The 21,755-nt window shown below is 43.4% G+C and overlaps 1 protein-coding gene across 6 annotated transcripts in view; it reads right to left on the bottom strand.

The window, feature by feature from the left end:
• ARMC1 (armadillo repeat containing 1) overlaps positions 1–21,533 on the bottom strand; it is a 31,729-nt gene extending 10,196 nt beyond the window's left edge. The window contains exons 1-5 of one of the 6 annotated variants that reach the window (XM_012496125.2): positions 21,316–21,520; positions 19,898–19,997; positions 13,136–13,353; positions 8,202–8,293; positions 901–1,090 (exon numbers count right to left, since the gene is read on the bottom strand). In XM_012496125.2, coding sequence (XP_012351579.1) covers positions 901–1,090; positions 8,202–8,293; positions 13,136–13,318 — 465 coding nt within the window. In that variant the 5' untranslated portion in view covers positions 13,319–13,353; positions 19,898–19,997; positions 21,316–21,520. Of the gene's footprint in view, positions 1–900; positions 1,091–8,201; positions 8,294–13,135; positions 14,187–14,639; positions 14,679–19,897; positions 19,998–20,785 lie in introns of those variants that run through there. The other 5 variants (XM_003268354.2, XM_030795141.1, XM_030795143.1 and 2 more) reach the window with 5 other exon arrangements.
• Between the last annotated feature and the right edge of the window lie 222 nt (positions 21,534–21,755).

Here is a 21,755-nt window from a genome sequence, read left to right as displayed (position 1 = left end):
CCAGGAGGCTGAGGCAGAAAGATTACTTGAGCCCAGGAGTTCGAGGCTGCAATAGACTATGATTGTGCCACTGCACTCCAGCCTGGGCCACAGAACAAGACCCTGTCCCTGAAAAAAGAAAAGAAAAGGAAAAGAAATGTGTCACTTAGTTTTACAAATGTGGGGAATATTTTTGAGATATCTTTCTGTTACTGATTTCTAATTTGCATTCACTGTGCTCAAAGAACATGCTTTGGGCCGGGCACGGTGGCTCATCTCTGTAATCGAGCACTTTGGGAGGCTGAGGCAGGCGGACCACCTGAGGTCAGGAGTTGAGACCAGCCTGGCCAACATGGTGAAACCCCATCTCTACTAAAAATACAAAAATTAGCCGGACATGGTGGTGCACACTTGTAATTCCAGCTACTCGGGAGGCTGAGGCAGAAGAGACACCTGAACCCGGGAGGTGGAGGTTGCAATGAGCCAAGATTGCACCACTGTGCTCCAGCCTGGGTGACAGAGTGAGACTCCATCTCAAAAAATATATAAAAAATAAATAAATAAAATAAAATAAAAATTAGGTTAAATTGGTTGATAGTATTACTTGAGTCTTCTATATCCTTACTGATTTTCTGTATGCTTCCTGTATTGGGAGAGTTGTGTTAAAATCTCTAACTGTGGATTTTTCTATTTCTCCCCATTTCTCTAAGTTTTACTTCATATATTTCGATGTTCTATTATTAGGGACATACATATTTTAAATTCTTATATCCTATGATTAACTGACCTCTTTAGCACAAAATGACCCTTTTTATCAGTAAAATACTGATATCGAGATTTATTCTCAAAGACTGTTAGCAAGTGGCACTGAAGAAACTATTTAGTAAACATGATTTCTCTTTCCCATCTAACAGACCTTACCGTATCATCAAGGCCATCTATATGCAAAACCACTGTTTTGGCACGTTTGTTTGTAGTTCCCAGAAAAAACTGAGCTTTCCTTCGACGTGAATTCATCTCATTAAAACTATCACCATCTGCCATATTGGAGGACTGAAGAATGTCATAGATTTCAGAGGCCAGAAGTTTTGTTTCTCCTGGAGTTGTAGTTCTTGAAAAGAAACACATATATAATTAGTCTTGTCACTTCTACTGATTCTGTAATTTTATTTCTCCACTAAAAGGAGCCTTGTTTCTTTTACTCTAATGCCTTGTTCAATTTAAAAGCAATAGCAGTGAATCCTAGAATAATCAATAATGTAGAAAAAGCATCTTGTCTATAATAATCTTTTAATTTCATTTTAAACTCGTGGCTCATTGAGATTCAAAATCCACACTATAGAGGTATAAAAACACATTTGGCCAGGCACAGTAGCTCATGCCTGTAATCCCAGCACTTTGGGAGGCCAAGGCAGGTGGATCACTTGAGGTCAGGAGTTCAAGCCTGACCAACATAGTGAAACCCCATCTCTACTAAAATACAAAAATTAGCTGGGTGTAGTGGTGCATGCCTGTAATCCCAGCTACTCAGAAGTCTGAGAGAGGAGAATCGCTTGAACCCGGGAGGCAGAAGTTGCAGCAAGCTCAGATCACACCACTGGGCTCCAGCCTGGGTGACAGAGGGAGATTCCATCTCAAAAAAAGAAAAACTACACACGTTTAATAAAAATAATTAAATACAAAATCAACTAACAAGATCAGGTTGTAACATGTTCCTGTATTATCACTAACATTCAACTCTCAATTTGAAAGTACTTTGACTTTTAAGAAAATACAACATATAAAAATCCAAAAGGAGAAACCAAATTGGAAAAGGATCATTCATACTATCAACTAATTTCAAGATTTCTTTGTATGTTGAAACCAATTGTTTTTTAATTTACATTTCTTACATATTACAAATTATGTACTTACCATAAAACCACAGCTCTAACAAAAGTTTTCATTCTTAAGCTTTTAAATCCTACTACAGATCCTCACATCAACATCTAGGGGTCTGTGCTGTCCAATAATATTTCTGCAATGACAGAAATGTTCTATAACTGCACTCTCCACTCACATGAGGCTACTGTGCACTTGAAATGTGGCTAGTGCAAATAAAAAAATTTAATTTACCTTTAATTAATTTAAATTGCCAGAGTGAGTGGCTAACCACACTGGACAGCACAGTCTAATGGCTCTTATTAGTGGAACTGAACAGAGTAAGTACATGTAACTGTAAGAAAAGAATCCTCATTTCACCTATCAATGGGCTCAACTAAGTCCAAACCCTTTAATGTACACTCCAGGCCTTAAAATCTGGCCCCACTTGGCTAACTCCATCAGCTCACTTTGTCCTTCTATTATTCTTTGGGTTGACTATGACACTTGGCCATCTCCTACAAAGACCATGCATTTTTATATGTTCTTTGTTCTAGAATGCTTTCTACCCTTAAGTTTTGTTCAGGTCTTTCCTCAGCTGGAAGAGCTTCACCCAGACTGCAGGGCTTTCCAACTCTTATTTCAATGCTTGAAGGCTCACCTTGACCAACACCTTCTATATAATGCCTCTACCTAATAACCCAATTCTCCCTTTGCATTCAGAGTACTATGCTTGTACTTATACTACTGATCTTAATTTTCTATTTCTTTTATAAGTATATGAACTCTTTAAGAAGAGGAAGGTATCCCTTTTGTACCTTCCATAGAACTTAACAAAAATGTTTGCAAGTTATTTATTGAATGAGTAGGAATACTTCAATTTCAGATACTCAGGTTGTATATGTTCCAGCTACTTAGAGCTTTAATTCCAGGGGTGATAATGTGACAGTATTCCAGACACTCAATTACTATATCAAGTGCTTTTCTGGGCCACTGTTGACCACAGAGATAAGTTACTCTGGGTGACTTTAGCCGTGTGTTACAGGAACCTATCAAAAAGACTAATTTGTATTAGTGGCCTCAGCATTTTTATCGATAGCTGTTTTAGAGTTTATTGAAAAGTCACTGCAGTTCTCAGTATTTTAAATATTAGCCAAGAACAAGTTATAAAGAGCATGAAGAGATAATGATTAGAGAAACTTATGAATTTAAGTTAAAAAAAAAAAAAACAAAAAAACAGAGCCGGGTACAGTGGCTCATGCCTGTAATCCCAACACTTTGTGAGGCTGAGGTGGGTGGATCACCTGAGGTTAGGAGTTCAAGACCAGCCTGGCCAACATGGCGAAACCTCGTCTCTACTAAAAAAGTACAAAAATTAGCCAGGCGTGGTGGCAGGCGTCTGTAATCCCAGCTACTCAGGAGGCTCAAGCAGGAGAATCACTTGGACCTGGGAGATGGAGGTTGCAGTGACTGCATGCCAGCCTGGGTGACAGAATGAGGCTCCCTCTCAAAAAGAAAAAATAAATAAATAAAATAAAATAAAATAAAGTAGCCAGGTGTGGTGGTGGGTGCCTGTAATCCCAGCTACTCAGGCGGTGGAGGCAGGAGAATCGCTTGAACCCGGGAGGCGGAGGTTGCAGTGGGCCAAGATCATGCCACTGCACTCCAGCATGGGCAACAAGAGCAAGACTCCATCTCAAGAAAAAAAAAAAAAGAAGAAGAAGAAAGAAAGAAAAATTGTATTTTTGTTACTCCTTTCCATTGTCAATAGTTTTGCATCAACTAAAAAATGAATCATAACACACAATAAAACATGCAACTAATAACTGTCATACATTTTTTGAAAACCTGGATTATTTCAAAACTGTTTAATATGCTTCTTAATGAAGCAATAGTGACAAAAAATATTAAAATACTAAAACATAAATTATCTTTCTGTTTTGCATAAAAACTGTAATAGTAGTTCTTAGCCAATTAAGGCAGTATACTAATTAATCCTTTTTTCGGCAGGGAGCAGGGGGTGGACAGAGTCTCACTCTGTCACCCAGGCTGGAGTGCAGTGGCACAATCTCAGCTCACTGCAACCTCCGCCTCCCGGGTTCAAGCGATTTTCCTGTCTCAGCCCCATGAGTAGCTGGGATTACAGGTACGTACCACCATGCCTGGCTAATTTTTATATTTTTAGCAGAGACGGGGTTTCACCATGTTGGTCAGGCTGGTCTCAAACTCCTGACCTCGTGATACGCCCACCTCAGCCTCCCAAAGTGCTGAGATTACCGGCATGAGCCACGGCGCCCAGCCATTAATCCCTATAAGAACCTAACGTAAGGCTGGGTGCCGTGGCTCATGCCTGTAATCCCAGCACTTTGAGAGGCCGAGGCGGACGGATCACAAAGTCAGGAGTTTGAGACCATCCTGGCTAACACGGTGAAACCCCGTCTCTGCTAAAAATACAAAAAATTAGCCGGGTGTGGTGGCGGGTGCCTGTAGTCCCAGCTACTCGGGAGGCCAAGGCAGGAGAATGGCGTGAACCCGGGAGGCGGAGCTTGCAGTGAGCCAAGACTGGACCACTGCATTCCAGCCTGGGTGACAGGGTAAGACTCTGTCCCAAAAAAAAAAAAAAAAAAAAAAAGAACCTAATGTAAAGCGTCTCACCAGAAAAATCCAAGTAAAAAGTTTTCCAAATCAGTTTCCGTGGAATTATGTCCCCAAACCATCCATTTTCTATCAGTCTCAACACAGCCATTTAAATTGTTTTTAAAGTTGATTTCAAATTAAACAGGGAAGGAGAACTATGATGTCAAGAAACTATCCCAATGTTTGGAAAAATCTAATAAAAAGGCAACTATCGGGCCGGGCGCAGTGGTTCACACCTGTAATCCCAGCACTTTGGGAGGCCGAGGTGGGCAGATCATGAGGTCAGGAGACCGAGACCATCCTGGCTAATGCGGTGAAACCCTGTTTCTACTAAAAATACAAAAAATTAGCCAGGCATGGTGGCACGTACCTGTAGTCCCAGTTTCTTGGGAGACTGAGGCAGGAGAATCGCTTGAACCCGGGAGGCGGAGGTTGCAGTAAGCCGAGATGGCGCCACTGCACTCCAGCCTGGGCTACAGAGCGAGACTCCACCTCACGAAAAACAAACCAAAAAAAAAGGCAACTGCTGGTAAAAGCATCATAGGTATCATTTGAAAACAATTAACAGGGATACAAAGACAAAGATATTTACATCTTTGACTTAGTAACTCGCCAGTAAAATCTGTTAGGAAAATAGTCCATGAAACAAAAATAATCCAAAACAAAAAAAACCCTAGACGCAGTTAAGCAAAGAAATTTTAGAGCATGCCAGGGGTGGTGATTCACACCTGTAATCCCAGCACTTATAGGGAGGCCGAGTGCAGGTGGATCACCTGAGGCCACAAGTTCGAGACCAGCCTGGCCAACATGGTGAGACTCCGTCTCTACTAAAAATGCAAAAATTAGATGGGTGCGGCGTGGCGCACCTGTAGTCCCAGGTACTCGGGAGGCTGAGACAGGAGAATCACTTGAAACCAGGAGGAAGAGATTGCAGTAAGCTGAGATCACAGACATTGCACTCAAGCCTGGGTGAGAGTGAGACTTTGTCTCAAAAAGAAAAAAAAGAAATTTTAGAGCAGCTGGGCACGGTAGCTCACACCTGTAATCCCAGCATGTTGGGAGGCCGAGATAGAAGGATCACTTGAGTCCAGGAGTTCGAAACCAGTCTAGGCAACACGTCGAGACCCCATCTCTACAAAAAAATACAAAAATTAGGCAAGGCACAGTGACTCACACCTGTAATCCCAGTACTTTGGGAGGCTGAGACAGGCGGATCACCTGAGGTCAGGAGTTCAAAATCAGCCTGGCCAACATGTTGAAATCCTGTCTCCACTAAAAGCACAAAAATTAGCCAGGCATGCTGGTGGGCACCTGTAATCCCAGGTACTTGGGAGGCTGAGGCAGGAGAACTGCTTGAGCCCAGGAGGCAGAGGTTGCAATGAACCAAGATCGCGCCATTGCACTCCAGCCTGGGCAACAGGATGAGACTCAAAAAAAAAAAAAAAAAAAAAATTAGCAGGACATGATGGCCTAAGTCCCTGCTGCTCAGGAGGCTAAGGCAGGAGGATTACTTGAGCCCATGAGGCAGAGGTTGCACTGAGCTAACATCGTATCAGCCAAGGTGACATAGTGAGACCTGGTCTCAAAAAAAAAAAAAAAAAGACAAGAAAAGAAAAATTTTAGAGCAGCACTCTACATCAGAACTTTCTGAGATGATGGAAATAGTGTCACTAGCCACATGACTAAACACTTGGAATATGGCAAATGTGAATGAGGAGCTGAGTTTTTAATTTTAATTAATTATTACTATTATTATTATTACTTTTTGTTTTTTTTGAGAGGGAGTCTCATTCTGTCGCCCAGGATAGAGTACAGTGGTGCAATCTTGGCTCACTGCAACCTCTGCCTCCCGAGTTCAAGTGATTCTCCTGCTTCGGCCTCCTGAGTAGCTGGGATTACAGGTGCCTGCCACCACACCTGGCTAATTTTTATATTTTTGGTAGAGATGGGGTTTCACCATGTTGGCCAGGCTGGCCTCGAACTCCCTACCTCAGGTGATCCACCTGCCTCCCAAAGTGCTGGGATTACAGGTGTGAGCCACCACTCCCTGCTATTAATTTTAATTAATTTAAATTGCCACATGTTGCTATTGATTACCATACTAGACCCGTTTCAGAAAAAAAGGAAGATGCTTCTGTTGTCATCCTTAAACCAGCCCTCCTCTTCCTGGTTAATCACTGCTTCTATCCCTCTGACTAATCACTTCTCTAGCATCCTTTCTGAACTGAGGTCCTGTAAAAGAATTTAGTTCCATTTAAAAAAAACACACACAACTATCTGGGCAGGGTGTGATGGCTCATGTCTGTAATTCCAGCACTTTGGGAGGCTGAGGCAGAAGGATTGCTTGATCCCAGGACAGCAGCCTAGGCAACATAGTGAGACCATGTCTCTACAAAACAATTAAAAAATTAGCCAGGTATAATGGCACATGTCTGTAGTCCCAGCTACCTGGGAGGATGAGGTGGGAGAATAGCTGGAGCTTGGGAGGTTGAGGCTGCAGTGAGCCATGATCATACCACTGCACTCTAGCCTCAGCAACAGAGCGAGACTCTGTCTCAAAAAACTAACCAAACAAACAAAAAAACCCAGTTATTATTTTCTCAATTACTCCAAGGATAGTATAGAGCTGAAACCATTCCAGACACATTGCACAGAAGATAATCCATTATATCCAATGGATTCCTTAGGGCTTTAGGGCTTAATTCTCTTATAAACCAGTTCTAGTGGCTTCCACATTAGCAGCAACAGGATGAGGGGAGAAATAGCCAAGTATACATATTCATATTAACAATGTGCAAAGTGGGGGTATGCATGCTTACGATTGCCAGTATAGCTACTGAGGCTACTCGCACTATTTTAGTTATAAACTTAAGAATTTACTACAAAACTATATCTAGAGAGTCACACAAGCTTCTTTCTACTTAGATAAACAAAGCAGTTACAGATGAGAGATTAGCAACAATGGTTATATAAATTTTATTTTTTGAGACACAGTCTCGCTCTGTTGCCCAGGCTAGAGTGCAGTGGTGGGATCTCAGCTCACTGCAATCTCCACCTCCCAGGTTCAAGCGATTCTCCTGCCTCAGCCTCCCGAGTAGCTGGGATTACAGGCATGTGCCACACCAAGCTAATTTTTGTATTTTTAGTAGAAACGAGATTTCACCACGTTGGCCAGGCTGGTCTTGAGCTCCTGGCCACAAGTGATCCGCCTGCCTTGGCCTCCCAAATTGCTGAGATTTCAGGCATGAGCCACCATGCCCAGCATGTATGAAATATTAAATGCTTCTACCAGCACCATCTTAACTTCCTTGTTTTATAGTTCCACAGTTTTACCATTTTTCTACAGTAATAAATTACTTCTTGAATAATTTGTAATTTTTCTCTACCTAAAATTGAAAATTTTTTTTTCTTTTTTTTTTGAGATGGAATCTTGCTCTGTCGCCCAGGCTAGAGGGCAATGGCGTGATCTCAGTTCACTGCAACCGCCACCTCCCGGGTTCCAGCAGTTCTCCTCCCTCAGCCAGCTAAATGATTAAAAAGTTAACTACAGGACATTAAAACATAGTAATCCAATAATAGTAGTAATCATGCCTATAATTCCAGCACTTTGGAAAGCCAAGGTGGAAGGATCACTTGAACCCAGCATGGGCAACATAGTGAGGCCCTGTTAAGTAAGTAACATAAGTAAGTATATAAATAAATGAGACACTGTCCACTGTACTTACTTCTGTATAACATTTTGTAAGCTCAACATCATACCCAGTTCTCCTTTCATCTTTTCTCTGTTTGCACGGCATTCTGCCAAGTATCGAAGAGCCTACAGCAGAAAAAGTAATAAGTTAATTCGTCTGTCCAGACTATTCAAAACTGAAACTACTACTAACTTACTGTAAGGAAACAAAAAAGGAGAAAATAGGTTTTTGTTTTTAGAATAAAATCCTTTAAATGAGATGATTCAGAATTATTCCCGAGGGAAGAAATGATCCTTTGAGCTGTAGTAGCTGATCTACTCTTTGAAATGAAGGTTCCTAACTTAGTCACAAGGTCAAAACTAGGTTGTTCTGGTTTTACTTTCACCACTTGACAGGAATGGAACTATATTCCATTTAGTGGGGAAGTGAGCTGTGATTGCGCCATTGCACTCCAACCTGAATGACAGAGTGATTGTGCCTCAAAAGAAAAAAAAGGGGGGGGGGGGGCGGCGTGGGCGCAGTGGCTCACACCTGTAATCCCAGCACTTTGGGAGGCTGAGGCGGGCAGATCAAGACCATCCTGGCCAACATGGTGAAACCTCACCTCTACTAAAAACACAAAAATTAGCTGGATGTGGTAGCATGTGCCTGTAGTCCCAGCTACTTGGAAGGCTGAGGGAGGACAATTGATTGAACCCGGGAGGCGGAGGTTGCAGTGAGCTGAGATCAAGCCACCGCACTCCAGCATGGCAACAGCAAAACTCCGTCTCAAGAAAAATTAAAAAAAAAAAAAAAAGCCAAGGCAGCTCACACCTGTAATCCCAGCACCTTGGGAGGCCGAGGCGGGTGGGTCACGAGGTCAGGGGTTAGAGACCAGCCTGACCAACATGGTGAAATCCCATCTCTACTAAAAATACAAAAATTAGCTGGGCATGGTGGCAGGCGCCTGTAATCCTAGCTACTCAGGAGGCTGAGGCAGGAGAATTGCTTGAACCAGGGAGACGGAGGTTGCAGTGAGCCAAGATCGCGCCGCTGCACTCCAGCCTGGGCGACAGAGCAAGACCCCATCTCAAAAATAAAAAAAAAATGCTGGGTGCTGAGTGGCTCACGACTGTAATCCTAGCACTTTGGGAGGCCAAGGCAGGCAGATCACTTAAGGTCAGGAGTTCGAGACCAGCCTGGCCAACACGGCAAAACCCCGTTTCTACTAAAAATACAAAAATTAGCCGAGCATGATGGCCCGCACCTGTAATCCCAGCTACTTGGGAGGCTGAGGCACGAGAATCGCTTGAACCCAGGAGGCGGAGGTTGCAGTGAGCCGAGATCACACCACTGCACTCCAGCCTGGGCGACAGAGCAAGACTGCATCTCAAAAACAAAATAACCAAAAAAAAAACCACCATCCATATCAAAGACATCATAATTATTTGCTGAAAATCACTAATAAAGTTCCAGAAGAAGCCAGAAAAAGGCATTATATAAGGGAAGAACAAGAATTACGGCAGTTTTCTTATTAGAAACCATACGTGCCAGAAGACAACAGAGCAAAATGTTTTTTTTTTTTTTTCTTTTTTTTTTTGTGATGGAGTTTTTGTTCTTTCGCCCAGGCTGGAGTGAAGTGGCACAAACTCGGCCTACTGCAAACTCTGACCCCCAGGTTCAAGCGATTCTCTTGCCTCAGCCTCCTGAGTAGCTGGGATTACAGGCGCCAGCCACCACGCCTGGCTAATTTTTGTATTTTTAGTAATGACGGCTTTTTGCCATGTTGGCCAGGCTGGTCTTGAACTCCTGACCTCAGGTGATCTACCTGCCTCGGCCTCCCAAAATGCTGGGATTACAGGCATGACCCACCACGCCCAGCCAAGACCCTGTTTCAAAACAAAAACAAAACCCAAAAAAACAAAAATGAATCTACATTGGGGAATAAAGAACACCAGAAATGTAAAAATGAAGGTAAATATAAAAGACCTTTTTTTGCTAGGCATGGTGGCTCACGCCTGTAATCCCAGTACTTTGGGAAACTGAGGGGGGCAGATCACCTGAGCTCAGGAGTTCAAGATCAGCCTGGCCAACATGGCGAAACCCCGTCTCTACTAAAAATACAAAAATTAGCCAGGCATGCTGACATGCACCTGTAATCTCAGCTGCTAGGGAGGCTGAGGCAGAAGAATCACTTGAACCCAGGAGGCAGAAGTTGCAGTGAGCTGAGATCACGCCACTGCACTCCAGCCTAGGTGACAGAGCAAGACTCCATCTCAAAAAAAAAAAAAAAAATTTTTTAAATTTTTAATCTCTTTAAAAGATAATTGTTTAAAGCAAAAATATATACACTGTAGGTTTTTAAACATATGTAGAAGTAAAATGTATGACAAAAATAGCACAAAAGATGGGAGAAAGAAATGGAAATATACTCTTGTGTGATTCTTACACTACATGTTAAGGGTATGATTCATTTAAAGGTAGGCTGTAAGAAGTTAAAGACGCATACTGTAAAACCTACAGCAACCACTAAATAAACTAAAATAAAAACAAAAGTGTATACTAATAAGCTAACAGTGACAAAAAAAAAAGGAAATCATAAAAACAACACACCTGATGGCCAGGCATGGTGGCTCACGCCTGTAATTTCAGCACTTTGAGAGGCCGAGACAGGCAGATCACCTGAGGTCATGAGTTCGAGACTAGCCTGGCCAACATGGTGAAAAACCGTCTCTACTAAAAATACAAATATTAGCCACGTGTGATGGTGCGGGCCTGTAATTCTAGCTACTCAGAAGGCTGAGGCAGGAAAATCGCTGAACCCAGGAGGCGGAGGTTGCAGTGAGCCAAGATCGCGCCATTGCTCTCCAGCCTGGGCGGCAAGAGCAAAACTGTCTCAAAAACGGAAAAAACAACAAAAAAAAAATATTTTCTTCAGCCTCTTGGGAACTTTCACTCACTGATCCCTCTCCTTAGCTCTGTCCCTCCATGACTTTATACTTCCCTTCCTAGTCAGCCTAGTACCTACTATATATCATTTCAACCAATCCTGCCAAGATCCTAAACTCCCTTGCCCAATCATTCTGCCCAACTTAACCTGGCCAAGTTACAACTCTGGACAAATCCAACTATTGGCTCTCCGAGCCTACAGCAGGCCTGAATCATATCGATTCAGTATTACCAAACTAATCAGCCCCTCAACACTGCTGAACAACTTTATCATTCTCCTCAGTTAGCAAATCTTTCCTATTTTCTGCAATTATGAGAGCCTTCCCCTCAAACCTCTCCCATTCTAGTAGCCCTTGCCCTCTGAACTTAGACATGTTCTAGTCTATTAAAAAAAAAAAAGACTTACTTCCTTTAGCCCCAAGTCCCTATCTACAGACCAACCCCCTCTTTCTTCTCATCCTTACTGCATTTCTTATTGAAATAGAACCCAGACTGGGGGCTGTGCCATTTTTCCCATTTGTTACTACTGTTCTCTTATACCAATGTCTTTTTTGACTGCTAAACTTCATTCTGTAAAGGCGAAATAGAAAATTTTTTCCGAAAGGAAAAGCCTATATGCCTTCTGTACAAACTTGTGGAATTAGACTAAATGGGGAATTTATCATGAGTCCTTAAGTAAAGGACAACAGATAAAATTTCCAAAACATTAAATTTTTAACAACTTTTTTTTTTTGAGACAGAGTTTCGCTCTTGTTGCCCAGGCTCAAGTGCAATGGCACAATCTTGGCTCACTGCAACCTCTGCCTCCTGCGTTCAAGGGATTCTCCTGCCTCAGCCTCCTGAGTAGCTGGGATTTCAGACACTCACCACCACGCCCGGCTAATTTTTTTGTATTTTTAGTAGAGACAGGGTTTCACCACGTTGGCCAAGCTGGTGTTGAACTCCTGACCTCAGGTGATCCACCCACCTTGGCCTCCCAAAGTGCTGGGATTATAGGAGTGAGCCACCACATCTGGCCCTATTTATATGCAAAATATATAGGCATTTTTGCCAGAATAGGCAAATATAGACATACAAAAAGTAGATTAGTATTGCTTAGGGATAGGGTGTGTTGGGGTCTGGGAAGCAATAGATAAAAAGTTGTGGTGGGCCAGGCACAGTGACTCACATCTGTAATCTAAGCACTTTGAGAGGTCGAGGTAGAAGAATCACTTGAGGCCAGGAGTTTGAGACCAGCCTAGTTAACACAGCTACATCCTATCTGTACTTAAAAAAAAAAAAAAAATTTAGTTATAATAAAAATAAAAAGTTGCGGTGATGGTGACACAACTCTGTGAATATACTAAAACCACTTAATTGTATACTTTAAATGAGTGTATTGTATGATGCTATGTGCTTACATCTTAAAAACCTGTTATAAAATAAAAACAAAATAAGTGCCTCTTTGAGTGTCTATGTGTATGATATGATCCAGTCCTCAAGATTGTTAAATGAAAAGGAAGTGGTAGAACATTCCATGCATGGAGTATGCTACAATTTGTATTAAAGAATAAAAATACGGCCGGCCATGGTGACTCACAGCTGTAATTCCAACACTTTGGGAGGCCGAAGTGGAAGGATCACTTGAGCTCAGGAGTTTGAGACCAGCCTGGCCAACATGGCGAAACCCTATCTCTACAAAATATCAAAAATTTGCCTGGCAGGGTGGTGTGTGCCTATCATTCCAGCTACTCGGGAGGCTGAGGTGGGGGAGGATGGTTTAAGCCCAGGAGGTGGAGATTGCAGTGAACTAAGATCCTGCCACAGTGTACTCCAGGCCTAGATGACTCAAAAAAAAAAAAACAATAAAAACAATGTAGCATGTTACCACTGGTGTAAACAGACCACAGACCACACATACATATGTTTGTACATACATACATACAAACTATTAATTTGCTCTCTTTCAGTTTTTTTACCATGTCATCTAGCACTTTTTCCAAATTCTCTCCTTAATTGCAAAAATAAAACAGAGATTGAAATTACTAAAGGCAACTTACAAGCAAAGCGGAGTGGACGACTGGAGGGTTGGGGTGGTCCATAAATAAAATAAGGCCAGGCAGACATCCCTGATCCTGGACAATGGCTCTTCTGTTTAATGGATCTGCTGCTAGATCCCGTAACTGGTTAACTACCGATAGAGCATCAGGCTCTTCACTCATGGTGGAGGTGGAAGAATTCATCTTCTATGCCATGCACATGAATAAAACCTTAAATTCTGTAGAAAAGGTTTGCAGAATTAGTTCTAGGCTGCTGAGGTATATTACAGCACTTGTGAAATAACCAGGATTACAACACGTTTGGAAAGAATCAGGTAACTAAAACTAAATCACACAAAAACTTAGAAATCGGCAACTCTACAGTTTGAGAAAAGTAAAATGAAGACGACTGAAAAACTTTGTGTGCAGTGTTTAAAGAACATATGTTATCCTCAATATTCCAATAAATTATATTTTAGCATACATATTTTAACAATAAAATCACAATAAAGATCTTTACAGTTCAAGGTAGTAAGCTTTGCTATACTTCTAAAACTGTTAATATTGCCAGTGCTTTTTATCCTCTAGACTATTGCTAGCCCTAAAACAAGTGCCTGAGGGAAAAGTGGCTACTTTACAGCTTTCTTATTCATCAATGAACAAAAACCTAGCATACTCTATCTACAAAGAATAAAATGCCCTTGGAAAAAGGAGGCAGAAGTCTGTAAATCAAGAAGACAGGAAAGGTATTTAGCCTGTGGCTCAGGCCAGTAGAGTGTGAAAGATCATAGTGAATCTAGACTGAATCTAAATACATCTGTCCATCTGATTATGCCATATTCTACTGCCTAACAGAAAAGCAAAAATAGGAAGAATGAAATAGAATTTGACATAATTCATTTGCCAGATGAGAAGACAGTCATAGAGAAGTTCAATAATTTGCCCCACATCACAAAATCTAGTTAGCATAGAACTACCCTAAAATATTATTTGCCATTTCCTAAACTCATCAGCAGTCTTTCCACTTTGCATACTTCGTTTTCCTTGTTTTGTTTGTTTTTTCCGAGACAGAGTCTCATTCTGTCACCCAGGCTGGAGTGCAGTGGCGCAACCTCAGCTCACTACAACCTCCGTCTCCCTGTTCAAGCAATTCTCCTGCCTCAGCCTCCTAGCCACGCCCGGCTTTTTTTTTTTTTTTTTTTTTTTTTTTTTTGTATTTTTAGTAGAGACTAGGTTTCACCATGTTGGTCAGGCTGGTCTCAAACTCCTGACCTCAAATGATCTGCCCACCTCAGCCTCCCAAAATGCTAGGATTACAGGCATGAGCCACCGTGTCCGGCCTCATACTTTCGTTCTAAAATCAGTATTTCGGCCAGGCATGGTGGCTCATGCCTGTAATCCCAGCACTTTGGGAGGCCAAGGCAGGCAGATCTCCTGAGGTCAGGAGTTCGAGATCAGCCTGGCCAACATGGTGAAACCCCGTCTCTACTAAAAATACAAAATTAGCCGGGGTGGTGGCACCCACCTGTAATCCTAGCTACTCAGGAGGCTGAGGCAGGAGAAGTGATTGAACCCAGGAGGCGGAGATTGCAGTGAGCTGAGATTGCACCATTGCACGAGCAAAACTCTGTCTCAAAACAAGCAAACAAAAAAAATCAGCATATCGGCTGGGCACAGTGGCTCATGCCTATAATCCCAGCACTTTGGGAGGCCGAGGCGGATGGATCACCTGAGGTCAGGAGTTCGAGACCAGCCTGGTCAACATGGTGAAACCCCGTCTCTAGAAAAAATATAAAAACTAGCTGGGCATGGTGGTGGGTGCCTGTAATCTCAGCTACTCAGGAGGCTGAGGCAGGGAGAACTGATTGAACCTGGGAAGCGGAGGTTGCAGTGAGCCGAGATCGCACCATTGCACTACAGCCTGGGTGACAGGGTGAGACTCTATCTCAAAAAAAAAAAGAAAATGTGATATACATACACAATGACACAATAGAGTACTATTCACCTTAAAAAAGAAGGAAATTCTGTCACTTGTGACAACATGGACAGAACTGGAGAACATTATGCTAAATGAAGTAAACTAGGCACAGAAAGTGAAATGCTGCATGTTGTTGCTTAACTGTTGAATCTAAAACAATAGAACTCAGCAGCAGAGAATAGAATGGTGGTAAAAGGCTGGGGGATAGGCAAAATGAGATGAGGATCAAAGGATACCAAGTTGTAGTAGGAATAAGTGAGGGTTTTTTTTTTTGACATCTATTGCACAACGTGGTGACTATAGTTAATAATAGTGTATTCCGGATGGGCGTGGTGGCTCACACCTATAACCCCAGCACTTTGGGAGGCCGAGGCAGGCGGATCATGAGGTCAGGAGTTTGAAACCAGCCTGACCATCATGGTGAAACCCCGTCTCTACTAAAAGTACAAAAATTAGCTGGGCGTGGTGGCAGGCACCTGTAATCCCAGCTACTCGGGAGGCCGAGGCAGGAGAATCGCTTGAACTTGGGAGGTGGAGGTTACAGTGAGCCGAGATTGCACCACTGCACTCCAGCCTAGGAAACACAGCAAGACTCCGTCTCAAAAAAAAAAAAAAAAATCAAAACAAAACAGTGTATTCTGGGTCTTAAAATGGCTATGAGTTGCCAGCTGTGGTGACTTATGCCTGTAATCCCAGCACTTTGGGAGGTCAAGGCGGGTGGATCACCTGAAGTCAGGAGTTTGAGACCAGCCTGACCAATATGGTGAAACGTCACCTCTACTAAAAATACAAAAATTAGCCAAGAATGGTGGCGCAAACCTGGAATCTCAGCTACTCGGGAGGCTGAGGCCAGAGAATTGCTTGAACTTGGGAGGTGGAGGTTGCAGTGAGCCAAGATCATGCCACCGCACTCCAGCCCGGGCAATAGAGCTAGACTCTGTCTCAAAAGCAAAACAGAAAAAAAAATTGCTGTGAGTAAATTTCAAGTGGTCTCACCACAAAAAATAAGTATGAGGTGATAGATATGTTAACTAGCTTGATTTAATTGCTCCACTTTATATTCATGAATCATAACATCATTTTGTACCCCATAAATATATACAACTATAAATTACCAATTTACAATAAAATGTTTTAAAATAAATCAGGGAAAAAAGAACCAAACACTCTGGGTGTTGGCCTTTTGCATACAACACTGGCCTTGAAACTGGAGAGTTCCATTCTCATTCAAGGAGCCATTAGATAACGATTTAGTAGGAACTATACTGAAAAAAAGTTACATAGCTTTCCTGTTCCTTTGGGATGAACAAAAAGCAAAACAACTAAAACTTGTAATCTTCAGCCAGGCGCAGTGACTCACACCTGTAATCCCAATACTTTGGGAGGCCAAGGCGGGCGGATCGCCTGAGGTCAGGAGTTTGTGACCAGCCTGGCCAGCATGGTGAAACTCCGTCTCTACTAAAAATACAAAAATTAGCTGGGCATGGTGGCAAGCGCCTGTAATCTCAGCTACTTAGGAAGCTGAGGCAGGAGAATCGCTTGAACCTGGGAGGCTGAGGTTGCAGTGAGCCGAGATAGCGCCATTGCACTCCAGCCTGGGCAACATTGCCAGACTCTGTCTAAAAAAAAAAAAACACAAACAAAAAATCTTCCAGTCTTCAAAGAGCACTGATAAGGAGTGGACTCAAATCAGCATCTGCACAGGATCCATTAAAGACCTTAGCTAATGCAGTTGGTGCTCTGTATCCACAGGTTTCAAATCCTGAGAATATTGTACAATATTTTTGATTCATGCTTGGTTGAATCAGACAATTGCCATGGGTTTACTGTACAACAGAGGCAGAAACTGTGGTCACTGCATTTCCCATGGCATTTAAAGGAGGGCAAGAAAAGCTGGCAGAAGCTGTGATTTGTCCCTCAAATTAGAAGGGTTTTATGTAAAACTTCAGGAGAGAACTCCTCACAGTTAAGACTCATTTTTCTTACTTTGATATTCTTGATGATATCACGTTACTCTGACATCCATTTCTAACTACCACATTGCTTGAATTTTTTTTTTGGGACAGGGTCTCGCTCTGTCACCCAGGCTGGAGTGGCGTGGCGCGATTTTGGCTTATCGCAACCTCCGCCTCTCAGGTTCAAGCAATTCTCCTGCCTCAGCCTCCCAAGTAGCTGGGACTACAGGTGCCTGCCACCATGCCCAGCTAATGTTTGATTTTTAGTAGAGATGGGGGTTTCACCATGTTGGCCAGGCTGGTCTTGAACTCCTGACCTCAGGCGAGCCCTCCTCGGCCTCCCAAAGTGCTGGGATTACAGGCGTGAGCCACCGCGCCTGGCCATTGCTTGAATTCTGTTAAATGATCAATATTTCTGTGGATTGCAGAGTTCACAAAGCAGACTTTATGAGATAACAATATAACAGGAAATTGAAAACAGATAAACAAAAGTTACAACTCTAACCCCAATCATGTATTAGACACATATTATGTTTCTGTGTTAATTTTATCAACTTCACACAAACACTCAGGCTGTTTGATAAAAATGTCTGCCTTTGCTGGGTGCAGTAACTCGGGAGTCTGAGGCAGGAGACTGCTTGAGGCCAGAGGTCAAGTCTACAGTGTGCTATGATCTCGCCTGTGCACAGCCACCTTACTACAGCATGGACAACATAGCAAGACCCTGTCTCTTAAAACAAATAGTCTATCTTCACAGGTTGGAAAAAATGATTTTAAATGAATATTTCAGGATTCAGTCTATCCTACCCACTATATGCCCAATTTGACAAAGTGCAAAATAATTTTTATTTTATTTTTGAGATAGGGTCTCGCTCTGTTGCCCAGGCTGGATGACAGTGGCAGAGCCACTAAAACTTTATGCTGGTGTATAAATGCATGTCTTTCAAACCTGGCTATGAACATATGAATAAAACGCTAAGCTCTAAAACTCTGTAAGTTGGTCAGGTGCCATGGCTCAGGCCGGTAATCCAAGCACTTTGGGAGGCCCAGGGGGGGTGGATCTCTTGAGCCAGAAGTTCAAGACCAGCCTGGGCAACATGGCAAAACCCCATCTCTACTAAAAATACAAAACTGAGGTGGGAGGATCACCTGAGCCTGGGAGCTCGACAGAGTGAGCTGCAGTCTCCACCTCCCAGGCTCAAGCTATCCTCCCACCTCAGCCTCCCGAGTAGCTGAGACTATAGGCATATACCACCATAACCAGTTAATTTTTGTATTTTTTGTAGAGACAGGGTTTCATTGTGTTGCCTGGGCTGGTCTCAAACTCCTGGGCTCAAGCAATCTGTGCGCCTCAGGTTCCCAAAGTGCTGGGATTACAGGCATAAGCCACTGCACTGGCCAAAAAAATTGGTTTTTTGGTTTGTTTATCGAGACATACTCTTACTCTGTCACCCAGGCTGGAGTACAATGGTGCGATCTTAGCTCACTGCAACCTCCACCACCCAGGTTCAAGCTATTCTCATCCCTCACCCTCCCAAGTATCTGGGACTACAGGCATGCACCACTACGTCCGGCTAATTTTTGTATTTTTTAGTAGAGACGGGGTTTTGCCACGTTGGTCAGGCTGGTCTCCAACTCCTGACAGGTGATCCGCCCACCTCAGCCTCCCAAAGTGCTGGGACTACAGGCGTGAGAAGAATTGTTAAATAATCTGAAATACATTGATCTGAGCAATTTTACAGTAACCAATAAACCATAATGTGTTAAAAAAAAAAAAAAAAAACTTCCTACCTTCTTCTACAATGAGTACTGCATTAAGTTCAAAAGAAAATAAGTTTTTCTCTAGTTGTGTTTTATCTAAAATGCTAACACCAAGAAGTGGGGACCTGAACAGAATAAACTGGGATTATTGTTAAAATGCAAAGACCTAGGCTCTATCCCCATCCTAAATAGGAGTATTTGGAGAGAGAGCCCAGTACTTATTTTAATAAACATACCAGGTGATTTCTGCTGCCAAAACAAAAGAGCCACTAAAACTTTATGCTGGTGTACAAATGCATCTCTTTTAAACATGTCTATGAACATACGAATAAAACGCTAAGCTCTAAAGCTCTGTAAGATGGCTAGGTGCCATGGCTCAGGCCGGTAATCCAAGCACTTGGGGAGGCCCAGGGGGGTGGATCTCTTGAGCCTAGAAGTTCAAGACCAGCCTGGGCAACATGGCAAAACCCTATCTCTACTAAAAATACAAAAGCTGAGGTGGGAGGATCACCTGAGCCTGGAAGCTCGACAGAGTGACAGCTCATCTCAAAATAATAATAATAAAATTTGGGAGGCCGAGGCGGGCGGATCATGAGGTCAGGTGATTGAGACCATCCTGGCTCACACAGTAAAACCCCGTCTCTACTAAAAATACAAAAAATTAGCCGGGCGTGGTGGCGGGCACCTGTAGTCCCAGCTACTCGGGAGGCTGGGTCAGGAGAATGGCGTGAAAGCAGGAGGCGGAACTTGGCAGTGAGCCGAGATTGTGCCACTGCACTCCAGCCTGGGCAACAGAGCGAAATACCGTCTCAAAATAATAATAATAATAAAATAAAACTCTACAAGACACCGGGCACAGTGGCTCACGCCTGTAATCCCAGCACTTCGGGAGGCCAAGGCCTCTGCTACTCCAGAGGTTGAGGCAGGAGAATCGCTTGAACCCGGGAGGCGGAGGTTGCAGTGAGCCAAGATCGTGCCACTGAACTCCAGCCTGAGCGACAGAGCGATACTCTGTCTCAAAAACAAAATAAAAAATAAAGACCATAGCCTCACTAACAAATGATGAAAATGTGAAAAAACTTTTTATACCTTTACTTTCTCTTGTTTAGTTCAACTTGGACAAACAAATCATTCTATGACAAAGAATATTTCTCATCCTTTAATGAGCGCTCTGGTCACTTAAAGGTTCCTGTTAAAAAGCAAATACTGGCCGGGCGCGGTGGCTCAAGCTTGTAATCCCAGCACTTTGGGAGGCCGAGGCGGGCGGATCACAAGGTCAGAAGATCGAGACCATCCTGGCTAACACGGTGAAACCACGTCTCTACTAAAAATACAAAAAAAAAAAAAAAATTAGCCGGGCATGGTGGTGGACGCCTGTAGTCCCAGCTACTCGGGAGGCTGAGGCAGGAGAATGGCGTGAACCCGGGAGGCGGAGCTTGCAGTGAGCCGAGATTGCGCCACTGCACTCCAGCCTGGGGGACAGAGCAAGACTCCGTCTCAAAAAAAAAAAAAAAAAAGCAAATACTGATTCAGTAAGTAGGAGAGTCTGAGATTCCGCATTTCCAACAAGCTTCCAGGTGAGGCCTATGCTACTTGTCACACTCTGAGAAGCAAGCAGTTAGATGATACATGTGAGACACCTGTAATTAGGCAGATGCTTGCAAGATTTTTCCTTCTCGTACAGTCAAGATTCACCATTCAATTCAAAGATTTAATTCTCACATGCTAAGAGCTGCAGAGGGAATACCTTTAACCTAAATCCTTATTCAGTTAAGTGGGCTTTAATAAAAATAACGTAAGCGTTGAGATTGAATCTGACTTTCCCCTTACTCGAAGAGTTAACTGTAACTTTGAGAAGTTAAGTTCTCAGAGCCTCAGTTATCTCACATAACAATCCTCAGCGGTTATCAGATTGAAGTAAGAACGCGAAATGGTAAAATCAAACACCAGCAATTACCAAACCAGAATATGACTTGCTCATATGGGGACATCTGTCCCGCCAGGTGTTGGAGGTACCTTCTGCACCGCCCTGACGCTTCAGTGCACTAAGTATCACGAAAGGAGCTGCTAACTGCACGAACACCTACCCCGCCCTCCCAAAACACAGTCTTAAATATAAAAATGGGAACACGGGTCTCTCCTGAATTAAGCCTAACACAACTATGTCTTTCCGCTCTTAGGAGACACGCAGGTGCACAAACCTAACAGAAAGTTACCAAAGAATAACCTGGAGAGATGAAAAGATGAGATGACACTCATTAATAATGCTGGGGTTAGTAAAAGTCAGATGTGAGGGGGGACAAAGAAGAAATGAGCAAAGCTAACAGATTCACGGGACACGTGGGGGTAGAGCGTGCTAAAGCGCCTCACTGGGACGCACTACTGGATCTGACAAGAAGCAGGCGGGGCATCCCCTCCCAGGCAGATTCGCTGCCTCGGCGCAGGGGCCGCTTCCCGCGGCCTTCCCGGCTCCACTGCTTTGTCTGCCGCCCGTGGACCCCACATACCGCTCCCGAGCTTTAGGAGTCCAGAGCCTGCCGCACCATCAGGGCCACACCTACGGATGAGGTAGAGACCCAGGCGGCGCGGAGCGAGCCCTTCGGTTCGCAGCCCCGGCCGCGGCGATCGCAAACAACCGGACTAACTCAGGGAGCCAAAGAGCAAAGGCGCTGGCGGGGAAAGGCCCTGCAGACTCTTCCCAGGTGACCTGACACCTCTGTCGCTTCTGCCCTCCTATTGGCTGATAATGAGTCCAACTTGAGGATAAAGTATCCAATCAGTGAAGGTCTTTTTAGGGTGAAGCGCTCATAGGTGGTTTAGGAAAATGCACTAAGAGTCAAGGGACGGATCCAATGAGGACCCAGGAACACTATATTGGCCCTAACTACTCGCCGTCCACCAAGCCGTAACCTAAGAAATTTGATTCCGGCTAGGAAACTGTCGCACT

Source organism: Nomascus leucogenys, chromosome 16 (genome assembly GCF_006542625.1).
Source record: "Nomascus leucogenys isolate Asia chromosome 16, Asia_NLE_v1, whole genome shotgun sequence".
Classification (NCBI taxonomy): domain Eukaryota; kingdom Metazoa; phylum Chordata; class Mammalia; order Primates; family Hylobatidae; genus Nomascus; species Nomascus leucogenys.
The sequence above is the reverse complement of the archived record's forward strand: the minus strand, read 5'-3'. Positions and strand labels throughout refer to the sequence as shown.